We start from the raw sequence: 14,566 nt of genomic DNA on the forward strand, positions 1-14,566 counted from the left end.
CTGCACTTATGCCATTAGAATGACTACTGAGATTGTGTTTGATATGCCACACTCCAATGGACGACATGATGTATGCTGACAACCATATTTGGATTACTAGAGTATAACATAATTATAACACCAACTCATATAGTCGAGCTCACACTATGTATTGACCATTGTATGTTATATAGCAAGAGAGTACTCTTATCTCTTTAGTTTATGGTTGTTGAGAAGAGATGAAGGTAGAAGAAAATTCATCCATCCATCTCTCTTGTGACTTACGCTCTTTTGTGTGTGTGTGTGTGTGTGTGTGTGTGTGTGCATGTGTGTGTTCTTGCAAGGAACTCAAGCACCCTCTCTCCCCACACTCTTTAAGTTATCGCAGAGATACCTACATGAATGTACTTAAGTATTCATAAAATATTTCTTACACCATTCTTTAAAAAGTAGTTAAAGCATACTTGGGACCAAAAGTCATCACATTAAATGCAAAGGCTCCCCATTCAATCAAAAATGTCTTCTATCGGTCTTTTGGAGCGATTAAAACTTGATTGTACCCACTAAAGCCATCAAAAAAGGAATACATTTCATGGCCCGCTAGAGCATCCAGTAGAGTAGTCCCTAATCAAAGCTGCTACTATACTGATTCATGCAGTAATCTGATGCAAAAAGCAAATCACCATACTTACATTTAACGTCTTTAGAGCACAAATGAAACAAACTTAAATTTTCTAAAACCAACCGCAGTACAAGGGCAACCAGACTTAAAGCCTACTTTGATTCCTGACCTTTAAATCCTTTTGATAGCCTGCATGTCTACTCCACACAATTCATCAAACTCAACAACGGAAATTCCTTTGCCTACATAGTCACATATTTTTTGTCTTTTAACACATGATGCCTTCAAGAAAGAAATTTGATTAGACATGAAGGAAACAATACAAAAAACCAAAGCTCAAGGAATTAATACACGATGCGTGGCATGAACCACATAGGTGGCTAACATGAGCCCTTTCTGCATTATGCACATTCAGTAATCAAGCGAGAGAAATTATGGCATCCAAGGCCTTGAAGGGAGCGAGGAAGGAGAAAGGGGGTTGGGGAAGGATCAATGGTGGACATAGTTGAAAGTGCAAGTTGGAACATATTTGCAGGTGAAGCAGGCCTGCGGTGAGAAAATATCCTAGCACGACTTCCTTTAAACAATAACAGACTGAATGTTATTTCTCAATGTACAAACTGTGTGTCTTCCAAGGTATTGTGGCTGAAGCAAATTTGTGTGATAAACATTGGCCTGTGGAATACTTCATACTTCAGCCAAGTCCAACAGTTGCTTCTTTCTTTGGTGCATCAGGCTTGATTCGACGAGGCCTAACTATTCGGTCAATCAAACCATAGTCTAATGCTTCTTGAGCACTAAAACGCTTCATGCGGCTGAGGTCTTTTGCAACCTGCAGAGCATCCAACACACTAAGAAAACAGTGACACGTACAGATGTGCAGATGCACAAGTCTTCTTGCACATGCCTTGCTGCGTTACTTTAGAAGAACCAAAGGGTGGAGCTGGAACCTTACCTTTTCATTTGGCTGTCCCGTCTTTTTCGAAAGTTGATCAAAAAGGTAATTTCGAACACGAAGCAACTCTTTGGCCTCATTCTGAATGTCATCAGCCTGCATCAGTTTCAATGTTAGTATAAAAAACTACAAACAAAAGCACAATAGTAAACCACTAAATCGTACCAACAAACAACATAACTACCTGACCACGTGCAGCTCCAGCAGGGGACACGAGCGCAATTCTTGTCAAGGGCATTGCAACTCGTAATCCCTGAGGATGCCATCCAAAGAAAGAAAAAAAAGGTGTTAAGGGAAAGCTCTTCCATGAAGAAACAATCAAAACACACTGAAAAGCTAGCACAAGACCCATCTCTCATGATCAAAACTCAGGTGATCTGAACACTAGGAAATTTACCTTGGTGCCAGCTGCAAGCAAAAATCCGGTAATATTGTAGGCATACCCTAGAGCTAAGGTGCCCACAGGACTCTTTATGCTATCCATGGTATCATACAAAGCCATGGAAGGAGTGATCTGGAAAAAGAACACGTGAACTTATACCTCTTTGACATCACAAGGGTTAGAAAAATCACAAGAATGTGTAAGAAATACAGCACTTTTGGTATCAATAATAACCCACAATCTCTTCTTTTAACAAAGAAAAAGAAACATTTAAACAGGAAGGATAACCAACCCACATCTCCGCCGGGTGAATTGAGATACAGGTATAAATTCTTGGATGAGTCAATGCTGTCCAGGTACAGCATAGTAGCTAATACTTGATTGCCAAACTCCTCGTCTATATACTGCCCTATAAAAATAATTCTTTCTCTATACTGCAAGAGAGTTTTATGACAAGATCAGATTAAAACATGAACTGGCCCTGGCATAGTACACTCCAAACAAAAAACAAATCTAGCAGATTTTGAAACGTAGTGAATATATCTATGATGGTTACAAATTCTGCATTGATGTGTATTATATATGTCGTATTGATGCTTGGGCACTCCACAAATATGTTATGTAATGAACAAAAAATGATGACTCCCTTAGAGGAACCAAAAATTGGAGTGACCAGTGTTTTAAAGGTTCGAGTTTCGCAACTTTATAGTAGATAAGAATAGTTTAAAAATGAAGGTTCTCATTCCCAACATACTACCAAATGCAGAGTATGCACCATAGGGGAGGTAGAGGATGAGGCTCACTATATGTTCAGATGCCCAGCATATAATGAGATACGGGGGAGATTTCGCTGCCTCTTCCGGGAGGGGTTCAGGCGACTGGCACGGGTGATGCAGTATGAGGACCAGCAATGTCTTGGGATGTACATGATAGAGCTCAGATGACATAGGGACAGAGTATTGAGAGGACATGCTGAGAGACAAGGCCAGCCCATACATGACCTTGCCCAAAGATCCATTGCTAATTTCTTCAAGGCACGTGCATCCAAATGCCGACACTGCCGCATCGAGATCAGCTCATATCAGCATACATGGGCCATATTCGTGTCCCAAAGGAGTCCTAAGTGGGCAGGCCATAGTTAACACACGTTTCTTTCAAATCCCAGACGTTTCCAAAACGTTTCACACAAAAGGGGGGGGGGGGGGGTACATGCAACAAAATTTATATATAAGTTTATAATATGTATAAAAAAAATATTGCCTTCCCGGCAAAACAATATTAAACATGCATCATTTACACAAAACATGTTTACAAGTTAAAACTAAAGAATATGGGTAAAAAAACACTTAAAATCGTACAGTCCCCAAGTCCCCAGGTGACCACAAATGAAACGTGTTTCATTCGTATGGAATGTTTTGTTTCCTTCAAACTGAATGAAACGCATTTCATTGCAACTATGGGGCAGGCCTACTCTATCCTACATGCTAGGCGGCCCCAAGCTAGAGCACCAAGGATCTTCACCACAAAGAGAGAGATCCATGAGATGACATGCCCGCCACATCTGCCATCAGGAGGCTTATAGAGTCATGTTATTTCACGTCCTTTTTTTAGTTTTTCCATGAAACTCTATAACCCATGGTATCACTGTACTAATGATGGTCTCATAGGCCCTTTAGGTATTTTGTAGACATTAATAGATCTTTCTTTTCTTTCTTTCTTTCTCTCTCATATTCTTGAGTAAAAAAGAACCCCCACACCTATCACAGACCCTGTAGACATATACCACATGGGCAGTGATGTGTGTGAACACACTTGATAGCTGGGGCACTTTTTCTCTCACAACAAGGCTCCTCTGTCTAAAAAGTAACCAATCCTCGAGGGATTGCATTTGGCCCATCTTCAGAGCTCTCCCCACGACACATGCAAACGGATGACCACTGCGTAACCAGACCACAGGGTTCCATATCAAGGGCTGTCGGGGGTGGTTGTACGGCAGATGCATTTGTATAGGTAGTTGTACAGTCGGGCTGCACACGCACGCACAAAGAAAGCCCTCGATAATTTGGGAGACCTTAGGGCATGGAAACACACAAAAGCGCCTCTCTGTTTTGAGGAAAAACATGTTTGGGATGGGGCCTAGTACCTTCTAGTTAATTTATTAAAGGCAAACTCACCTCCCACACATAGATTCCATCAAGAATCTCCCCCAAGCCAGGAGCTAAGGCTCCACTCCCCACAGGCCAAGCCAATCAACCCTAGCGTCCCATACCAACAGAGCCTGTCCTAAGGGACCTTTGGCAAGACCACCTATGAATTGCCATGTCGATGGCAAGAGTCTGGTCCAGGCACAAACCGTCAACCAACTCTATGACTGAATTTATCACAATAACCCATAAGTCACTTGTATAATGGCCACTGCTGCTATAAATAACAATCCAGCTATAAATAGCCAGTAACAATGGATTATCACTAATTATGAACCCCTAGCTACCCGTAAACTGTCTATTGCATTCTCCTAATCCCAAGGCTCCCCAACCCTGACCATATTAAGACCTAATCCTAAGGATTAGTGTTAGGTACATAACAGCTTTGGATCCTGAGGGCTCGAACCCCCCTCCACCTTGATGAGGCGCTGTGTTGGTGGGGGGGGGGGGTACTGACGGCGGTAGGGGCATGCTCTAGCAAGATGCCCCATCTGACAGCAAATGAAGCACTATCCAAGCATGCCAAGAGTACCCAACTCTCTACATAATAGGATCTCCTCGGAGGCACGAAACAGAGATGACATGAGAAACAGACTCTAGAGACGATGCAAATGCAAAGGGAGGGAATCCCTACCGTCCGAGCTAGAACCGAAGCGGGGGGGGTTTTTCGGGGGGGGGGGGGGGGAGGGCAGGGGGGGGAGGGGGGGGATTCCATCACTCTTGATAACTCTACCAATCACTAGGAGTAGGGGAAGGCACTCCTTCTTGAGGCCAAGAAAATAAACTGTAACTAGGAAGCCCAAGACACTTGGCAGGGGGTCGGATGCTGGGTCGAAGCCGTGCTGCCACCTCGCAAAGAAGGCCTGGGCCGTTCACAGTGCGACGGGGCTCCGCTACATGACTTGATCTAATGCTGCAAGTGAATCAAACGCCGCCTGGTGGTATCCATGCCCAAACTCGCCAATGAGGCCAGCCTGCAGAAGATCCCTAAGATATCCCCGCGCTGGGCGGGCACTCACAATCTTGCAAACCAAGCTCTAGGGAGGCGACTGTCGATGGGAGGCCCGCTTCGGAAAAAAATGGGCAAGGAGGGGAGCGAACCAAGCCACAAGAAGAACAAAACCTTGTCCAAGAAACTGCTCAATACCAAGGAAGGCCAAGGGGAAAACAAATGAGGGAAAGGCTGAGGAGGATAAAAAGGAGGCGGAGGAAAGATTGAGGAGGAAGAAGGGAAGACGGAAGCAGGCAGGGGGGCCGAGGATAAGCAAGCGGCAGCAGCGGCGAATACGACGACGACGCAAGGAGTATGAAGGGGCGCGAAAGCGGAGAAGAGGGCGGGGTGGGAGGGGCTGAAGGCGGACAGACAGGAGGGGAGGCAGTACAGGAGAAAGAGACAAGAGCTGATGGCTGGCACGCAAGAGGCAGTGAAGAGGCAGAGGGCAGTGGTACAGGGCAGGAAGGGGGCGATAAGGGGGGCAGCATGACAGGGCCAGCGAGGGGGGCTAGGCGCAGCCCGTGGTGGCAGAGCACCGCGGGGGGGGGGGGGGAGTTGGGGGGTTGTTGGTGTGTGTTTGAACAACACACAAGGACGAGGGGGCTTGTAGGCATATGCTCACTTATGGTAGTGCTATGTGTGAACAGGGCTTAACCAAGGGCACTTTTTCCCATGTGGTTTTTCCCCTTGGACATCAAGTGTGAAAGGACACATAATATATTTTGTAGTTCTATATTATATGGATGTGGCACACATGCAAGGGTTGACTTGCATTTTGTGGATACCACACTTTTGGCTCTCTCTCTCTCTCTCTCTCATTTCTGTGTGTGAGCTTCTCTACCCTGCACCTAACCCTAATGTGCAGGTTTGTGTGTGTGAGTGTGTGAGTCCAACACCCAACATTTGGTATCAGAGCTGGGAGCTGGGAGCTGGCCCTGATATTCTGCTACTGGAAAAATTCCTGCAAAATTCCGTCGCCACTGTGGTTCCGTCCGTCGAATTCCGTCGCCGCTGTGTTTCCATCCGTCGGATTCCGTCGCCGGATTATCTGGTTCCGTCGGAGCTCCTCCGTCCAGCCAGCAGGAACGGGCGGCACTAGTGGAGAGCCCACCACCACCGCCCAGCTCGCGGACGCCGCCGCCGTTCCCAGCCGGCGGCACAGCAACGTGCGTGGCTCCGTTCATATGCCCGTCGCGGTTCCGTTCCTCCGTCAGAGCCCCCAGCCAGTCGACGTCAACACCTCCTCCGCAGCACCCGCCGGCCAGCGTCGTCCGACCGCTTCCGGCCACGCCTCTCCGTTCCAGACGCCGTCTGTCCGGCGTCTCCGTTCCGGTCGGCGCCTTGCGCTCCGTCACAGCAGCCGACGTCTCTGCTCAGGCCGTCTGGACCCGCCGGCCGTCTCTGCTCCGTCTCGACCTCCATCGCCGACTCCAGTCGCCTCTGCTGTTCGCACCAGCCTTACCAAGCTGCAGGCGGATGTTTGCTCGCTCGACACCTGCAACTGGGCCCCGTCACCTTCAGTGCCGTGCTGCTCGCCCGACGCCTAAGCGCCGTGCTGCTTCCGCCGTTCTGCTCGCACGACGCCTGCACACCTCCCACTCGCTCGACTACTCAACATTCCGCCTGCTCGACTCAACATTCCGCCTGCTCGACCCTCCAACATTTGGTTCGATTCCCTCCAACATTTGGTTCGACTCCCTCCAACGTCTCCACCTGCAACGACTGGCCACCTACAACGACACCTTGCCTGAAGGTATTTTTCTGTACAAATTTCTAGGTCAAATACAAAATCTGCAGCCATTGCAGGGCAGGTCATATGCCGATTTTGCAGACAATGAATACTACAAGTCAGATTGAAAAGAAAATTGCAGATGAAATTTGGGGGTTTATAAAATTGAGGTCAAAATCAGCAAATTGAACCTCTCTAATTTGCAGAAATTTGGGGGTTTTCAAAATTGAGGACAAAATTGGCAAATTGAATCTCTTATATTTGCAGAAATTTGGGGCTTTTCTGAAAATTGGCCAATTAGATGCACATTGAAGCGATTGGAGTGCATAAAAATTGGGGATTTTCTGATTGGAGCATGTAATTGGGCATTACACCTGCGATTTGTCGCGTATGTATACACATTGAGTGTAATTGGACAATTTGGTGCAGGTTTACACTTGCTTTGGTTTGCAGGCATACATTTGCTCAGGACATTTGGTTGCCTGGCAGTGCACATTGGTGCTTGGTTTGCTTGCAGATATATTTTGTTGACATGGCACAGAATGCTACAGATGTATTTGGTGTGCTCACCCAGGAGGACAAGCTGGATGGATCTAACTACTCCCTCTGGAGTTTCATGATCCGTAATTTGCTGGTAGCCAAAGGGCTTTGGGGCATCGTGTGTGGTGATGACACACGCCCACATACCATTCAGCCAGCCACGCCTCAAAGGGGAGGTGCTCAAAGAGCTCCTGATGTAGATCCTGCTCCCACACAAGAGCAGAAGAGATGGGACTCTAGAGATGCACAGGCCATGTCATTGATAGTCCTTTCAGTGAAAAGGACTATTATTCCGCACATTCGTTCATGCAAGACATCGAAGCTTGCATGGGACACATTGGAAGCAATGTATCAGGTACGCAACGAGGCAAGAGTTGCCTACTTGAAGAGGCAATTGGATCTTCTTTCTATGGATGAGGGTGACTCCATGGCAGATCATCTCACCAAAGTGAAAGATTTGCAGGAACAATTGCTCAACATTGATGAGGTTATCCCAGACAGACAGATGGTCACCAACACTCTTCATTCTTTACCGCCTTCCTACTTGGGTTTTCACACCTCTCTCAACCTCTCAATGAGAGGAGGTGGTGATCCCGTCACTTTTGAAGAGCTCGTGGGTTTACTCTTGCAGAAAGAGCAAACAAGAGCAAACATATCGAGCAACCGTGGTGGAGAAAAGGCATTTACAGCCAAGGATAAGGGTAAAGCAAAGAGCTTTAAGCATGGGGGACAACAGTCTAGCAAGGCTGGTCATGGACAGCCCTCTTCTAGTGGTGAAAAGTCTGACAAAGGGGATGCAAACAAGCCCAAAAAGAAGGGCACATGTCACTACTGCCATAAGCCTGGACACTACATCAGTGAATGTAGGAAAAGGATTGCAAAAGAGAAAAAGAAAGAAGCAGGCAATGCAGTAGCAGATTCTTCGCATGACAAAGCACAGCAATCAGCTAATGTAATCCAGGAAGAGTACACTTTTTTGGTCACATGCACTAGTGACACACCAGGTGCTTCAGACACTGATATGTCTTGCATTGCATCTGACAGACAGAATGCATCATGGTATTTTGATAGTGGTGCTTCGAGCCACATCACTTCATGCAAAGATGTATTTCAGCACTTGGTTTATGTTTCAAATGGCCGCACTGTATCATGTGCAGATCGTACCACATATCCAGTAAAGGGAATTGGTAATGTTATACTTATTGCAGCCAATGGTGCCAATATATGTATGAAAAATGTATTGTATGTTCCAAGGATAAAGAAAAATCTGCTCTCCGTCTCAGCCCCATAAACGACCAAGGTTTAAAGGTTGAATTTGAAGATGGGAAGTGTTTGGTAAAAGACCCATCAAAGGGTTATGAAATAGTCACTTCTGGAACACGATACAAAGGCTTGTATAAGCTGGACACCTATGACAAGCGCACTTATGATGCAAATACAGTGGCTGCCCACACTCGTGCTATGCATGATGCAGAGCTATGGCATGCTCGTTTTGGGCATGTAAATTTTCAGAGTTTGATGCTTTTGCAGAAGCATCATATGGTTGATAATATGCCGCCTCTTGAGTCTCCACCAAGACATGTTTGTGAGGGGTGTATTTTGGGAAAGATGCAACGAAAACCATTCCCCAAAGATGGAGCTGTTAGAGCTGAAAGTAAATTACAGCTCATACATAGTGATGTATGTGGTCCAATGCGGACACCATCCATAGGGGGGCATCTTTACTTCGTCACATTCATTGATGACTACTCAAGGTTTGCTTGGGCTTACCCTTTGACAGCAAAAGAAGATGTGTTTACATGCTTTCGACACCTTATAGATGTGTGCATGTAAAGTCCAAACACTCCGCTCAGATAGAGGTGGAGAATACATGTCAAATGCATTCAAGGACTATATGCTTCAAAAGGGCATCAAACACCAATGTACTGTGCCTTATACACCACAGCAGAATGGTGTAGCTGAAAGGAAAAATAGATCTCTCATGGAGATGGCAAGATGCATGGTGAAAGCACAAAAGTTGCCTCACAAATTTTGGATGGAAGCTATAATGTGTGCAACTCATGTGTTGAACAGGTGTCCAACAAAAGCTTTGAAAACCATAACACCATTTGAGGCTTGGTATAGCCGAAAGCCAACAGTGGATTATATGCGTACATTTGGGTGTTTGGCATATGCACATGTGCCAGAACAACTCCGAACAAAGCTTGATGACAAAGCAATTAAATGCATTTTTGTGGGCTACAGCAATGAAAGCAAAGGATACCGTCTTTATAATCCAACTACACGAAGGATTTTTGTAAGTAGAGATGTGGTATTTGCTGAAAATTCAGAACAGCCCATGGTCAGCTTGTATAAAAGCAATGAACAGCCATAGACACAAGTCAGTGCCAAGATGGTTGCTGAAAACTTTGCAAGAAAGCAAACTTGCAGCTCCACTCATCACAGGTAGAACAAGGGCTAGTTCCAACCATGCTTTGAATGTACATCGTGGGGAGTCTGCATTCGCAATGGGTGGTCTCTTTGATTCAGAAGAGCCTTCTTCTTATGAAGAAGCACATGAGAATGAGCATTGGTTGCAAGCTATGCAAGCTGAAATTTCTTCTATCATGAAGAACAATACATGGGATCTTGTGGAATTGCCTAAAGGCAAGCATGTAATTGGAACAAAGTGGATGTACAAAGTCAAAAGAAAGTCTGATGGTACTATTGACAGGTACAAAGCAAGACTTGTGGCTAAAGGCTACTCCCAGAAAAAGGGAATAGATTATGAAGAGACTTTTGCTCCTACTTCGAGAATGACCACAATAAGATCAGTGATTGCATTGGCTGCCCATAAAGGATGGAAAGTGCATCAATTGGATATCAAAACTGCATTCTTAAATGGGGATTTACAGGAGGAAGTATATGTAAATCAGCCCATTGGTTTTGTAGTTCCTGGTGAGGAACATAAAGTATGCAGGTTGCACAAAGCATTGTATGGGTTAAAGCAAGCTCCAAGAGCTTGGTATGATAAGATACATGCTCATCTAACCAGCCAAGGTTATGAGAATAGTCCAGCTGAAATCACATTGTATGTGAAGAAAACCGATGCCGATATTCTCATAGTCATCTTGTATGTAGATGACATGCTCATTACAGGTACAAGCAAAGCACAAATTTCAGATTTCAAAGCTGATTTGAAAGCTGAATTTGATATGTCAGATTTGGAACCTTTACACTACTATCTCGGCATACAGTTTATGCATACAGATGATGGCATTGTTATGCAGCAAACTAAGTACATAAAAAGTTTGCTAAAAAGGTTTCACATGGATGAATGTAAGCCCATTTCTACTCCGGTAGAACCAGGTATACGGCTTACTATGCATGATATTGGAGAGCCTTTTGACGTCGGCCTTTATAGCCAGGCAGTGGGATGCCTCATTTACTTGTGTAACACGAGGTCAGACATATCTTTTGGGGTGTCTTTGTTGAGCAAATTCATGCACAGCCCAAGCACAAAGCATTGGCAAGCAGTCAAACGCATTTTTCGATATCTTAAGAGTACCCTGGATCTTGGTTTGTTCTATCCCGGGGGGGCAGCTTGCAGCTTTATGCATACAGTGATTCAGATTGGGCTGGTGATTATGATACCAGGCAATCCACCAGTGGAAATTGTTTTTTTCTTGGCAGCTCATGCATATCTTGGTTGAGTAAAAAGCAACCCACTGTTGCTACATCTACTTGTGAGGCTGAGTACAGGGCAGTCTTTACAGCTACAGTAGATTGTGTATGGTTGAGGAGACTATTGGCTGATCTTCGTGAGTGTCAGCAGACACCCACCACCATTCTCACTGATAGCCAGAGTGCTATGGCCGTGGCACGAAATCCAGTATTTCATGCACATACCAAGCACATAGAGATTCATTATCACTATGTCAGAGAGAGGCTACATGCAGGGGAGATCAGTTTATCTTATTGCCCTACACAGGATAATGTTGCAGATCTATTCACAAAGGCTTTACCTCGAGAAAAGTTTGAAGCTTTCCGCAAAGCTTTGGGCTTACTCTCATACAGAGAGTAATCTGCTACCTTGTACAGGTTCACACTTCCACTACAGGGGGGATTTGTAGGCATATGCTCACTTATGGTAGTGGTATGTGTGAACAGGGCTTAACCAAGGGCACTTTTTCCCATGTGGTTTTTCCCCTTGGACATCAAGTGTGAAAGGACACATAATATATTTTGTAGTTCTATATTATATGGATGTGGCACACATGCAAGGGTTGACTTGCATTTTGTGGATACCACACTTTTGGCTCTCTCTCTCTCTCTCTCATTTCTGTGTGTGAGCTTCTCTACCCTGCACCTAACCCTAATGTGCAGGTTTGTGTGTGTGAGTGTGTGAGTCCAACACCCAACAGGGCTCCTCCAGCTCACATGATAGTCCCTTGCTCCTGCCTACTGACCTTATTGTGTGGCCTTTGGCTGGCTTTTCGATTGCTACTGCATGTGTTATATAGCCACCATAGTTATCCTGTATAGCCTTGCTTAACTAAGCTAGCCGTGCATAGCATAGCCCATAGCTAAGCGCCAACACAACAGCGCAGCCAGCCGTGCGCCACAGCCAGCCAGCACCGCTGCAGCGGCCTTCATCTCCACCCAGCCAGCACATAACAGCGGCCTGTACAGCCAGCCCACCTCAGCTCCATGCACCCCTCCTGCCTGCGCACCCAGCAGCAGCAGCCACCGTCGCAGTGCCACTGCCACCCTCTGCAACCCATTGCCGCCTCTGCAGAGCCTGAAACACCTCCAACTTTTCTCTTCCGCCACCCTTCCACCAGATTTTGGGGCTTTTCCAACAAAAAAGAAAAAACAAGTCCAGATAAGGGAGAATTTGAGCTTCTTCAAAAATCTGCTTCAGATTTTGGGGCTTTTCTGATTTCAGACCAAAATCGAACAATTGGACCATCACCAGTGCCAATCAATTGGGGTTCTTCAAAAAATCAAGCTCCGACACCTTCAATTCCAACATCAGACTAGTACTTTCTATCCCTACACTTGAAATTTCAATCCATTTGCAGGTTAACAGCCACAAGTAAGCCACTTCACAGCCATACAGGTTGCATTCAATGGGCATTGCCTTCGCAGTGTGTTTGGACACTTGCACTGTGTGGGTCCGAGATCTTGTTTGCAGGAACAATTGTCATGGGCATGCCTAATCCCAAGCTAATACCTGATTTGCAGCAGATAAAACATCAGGATTTGAGCAGTGGCAGCTCTCATGAGGAGGTATAATGTGTGGACCAAGACCCAGTTCAGCATTTATCTGATGTGGTCGACCGTCGGCAACATATATATTTTATTCATGTCCAAGGAACTGGCCGACAGCAGTTCAAACATCAGGATTTGAGCACTGGCAGCTCTCATGAGGAGGTATAATGTGTGGACCAAGACCCAGTTCAGCATTTATCTGATGTGGTCGACCATCCGCAACATATATATTTTATTCATGTCCATGATTTATTCCTCCCAAGGCCTATAAAAGGCATCACACTTCTCATTGTTAGATATCTCACTACTTATGGAGTTAGGTCATAGATAGGTTGATGATGATCCTTATTGTTAGGCCAAGGCCACAAAACATGTACCTTTTTGTACTATATGAATATATTGAAAACACAGCCATCTCTCTCTCCATTCTCTATCTATGTTGATTGTTCTTGGCCTCGAGACTGCTGCCGGCCTTGGCTGCATAAAGCAAGTGCATGTCTGCACTAGATCCAGGCTCCTGACCATAGAGCTCTCACAAAGACACACGAGACTCTATGAACTAATGACTAACCTTGGCCACCCTTTTATAGGCTCTTGGCCGATCATCCGGCGTCCACACTTGGGCGCTAGCCCATCCATACTTGGGTGCCCGCCCATTAGTCTATCCCTAACTCAGCTCGCCAATCAACCTGCCTTGCTCCAAGTTTCTCCAAACCTCGAAGCTAGTCTTGTGTGCGTGTAGCACACAGTAGATACACACTGTGCACATGACATACTCCCCTTCCTCTAAGAGCTCACTCCTGAGCTCACTAAAAAGCCAAGGTAATCCCTCTGAAGGGTAGTCAATGTCTTCCATGTAACGTCCTCCTCAACACGATCCTTCCACTTGATCTTGAATTCCGTGATAAGTGTATTACGCAATCGTCTTTCATGAAATCCAAGAATCTTTTCAAGTTCATGTGGAACAAATGTCATATCCTCGACATCTATAATTTCTTGAGGAGTAACTAACTGGTCTGTTGATCTAGGTTGAAAACCATACATAAGCATGAAAGGACTAAGACCTATACTCGTATGCTTAGAACTATTATATGTAAATTCTAACATAGGAAGATAATCCTCCCATGAACTCTGTTTTTTGGAGACATATGCTCGAAGCATGTTTTCCAAAATCTGATTCACTCCTTCAGTCTGGCCATCAGATTGAGGATGATCTGAGGAACTCAAATTCAAAGTTGTTTCCAACTTCTCAAAAACAAGTCTCCAAAAGTCACTTGTAAACTTAGAGTCCCTATCATTGACTATGTCTTACGGTAACCCGTACAGTCTAAACAATTGCTAGATAAACTGTAAACTGCCGTGCTAATTGCGTAGCTGAAATGATCTTCCGTGTCGGTAAAAATCTAGCCATTTTTGTCAAGCGATCCACCACAAGCCAAACAAAATCGTGGCCTTGACGTGTTCTTGGCAATCCGGTAATAAAATCCATGGAAATACTTTCCCATTTATTACCTGGGATTTGCAAAGGATGCAATAGCCCAGTTTGTCTAAAGCATTCAGCTTTATTTGCTTGACAAACTTGACACTTGAGAACATAATCTTCTACATACTCTTTCATCTTTGGCCAATAAAAAGTGTGTTTCACTAAAGCTAATGTCCTATGTACCCTAGGGTGTCCAGTAAAAGGGGCATCGTGACACTCCTTAAGAATCTTGGACCTAATGTCCGAGATCTGTGGTACATAAATTTTGTCATTTTACGGAATAGTAAACCATTCCGAATCATCCACTGACCTCCTGCAGCCTGAATTGTAGGCTGCTCAGTCATTGAGTCTTGGTCAATCAATGAGCTCCCGTCCTGGATCTTCTGCCAAAATGAACCAAAATAACTATCAGTCTTGCAAAGCCC

General features: G+C 45.2%; 1 protein-coding gene across 2 annotated transcripts in view; it reads right to left on the reverse strand.

The window, feature by feature from the left end:
* Positions 1-884: 884 nt before the first annotated feature.
* Positions 885-14,566, reverse strand: part of CLP2 (CLP protease proteolytic subunit 2) — a 32,570-nt gene continuing 18,888 nt past the window's right edge. For both annotated transcript variants that reach the window (XM_086814956.1, XM_086814957.1), the window contains exons 4-8: positions 2,235-2,372; positions 1,954-2,070; positions 1,741-1,809; positions 1,557-1,652; positions 885-1,433 (exon numbers count right to left, since the gene is read on the reverse strand). In XM_086814956.1, the coding sequence (XP_086671082.1) occupies positions 1,296-1,433; positions 1,557-1,652; positions 1,741-1,809; positions 1,954-2,070; positions 2,235-2,372 (558 nt within the window). In that variant the 3' untranslated portion in view covers positions 885-1,295. The remainder of the gene's footprint in view (positions 1,434-1,556; positions 1,653-1,740; positions 1,810-1,953; positions 2,071-2,234; positions 2,373-14,566) is intronic.

This window comes from Cibotium barometz, chromosome 20 (genome assembly GCF_041138505.1).
Source record: "Cibotium barometz isolate CiBa-2024 chromosome 20, ASM4113850v1, whole genome shotgun sequence".
Classification (NCBI taxonomy): domain Eukaryota; kingdom Viridiplantae; phylum Streptophyta; class Polypodiopsida; order Cyatheales; family Cibotiaceae; genus Cibotium; species Cibotium barometz.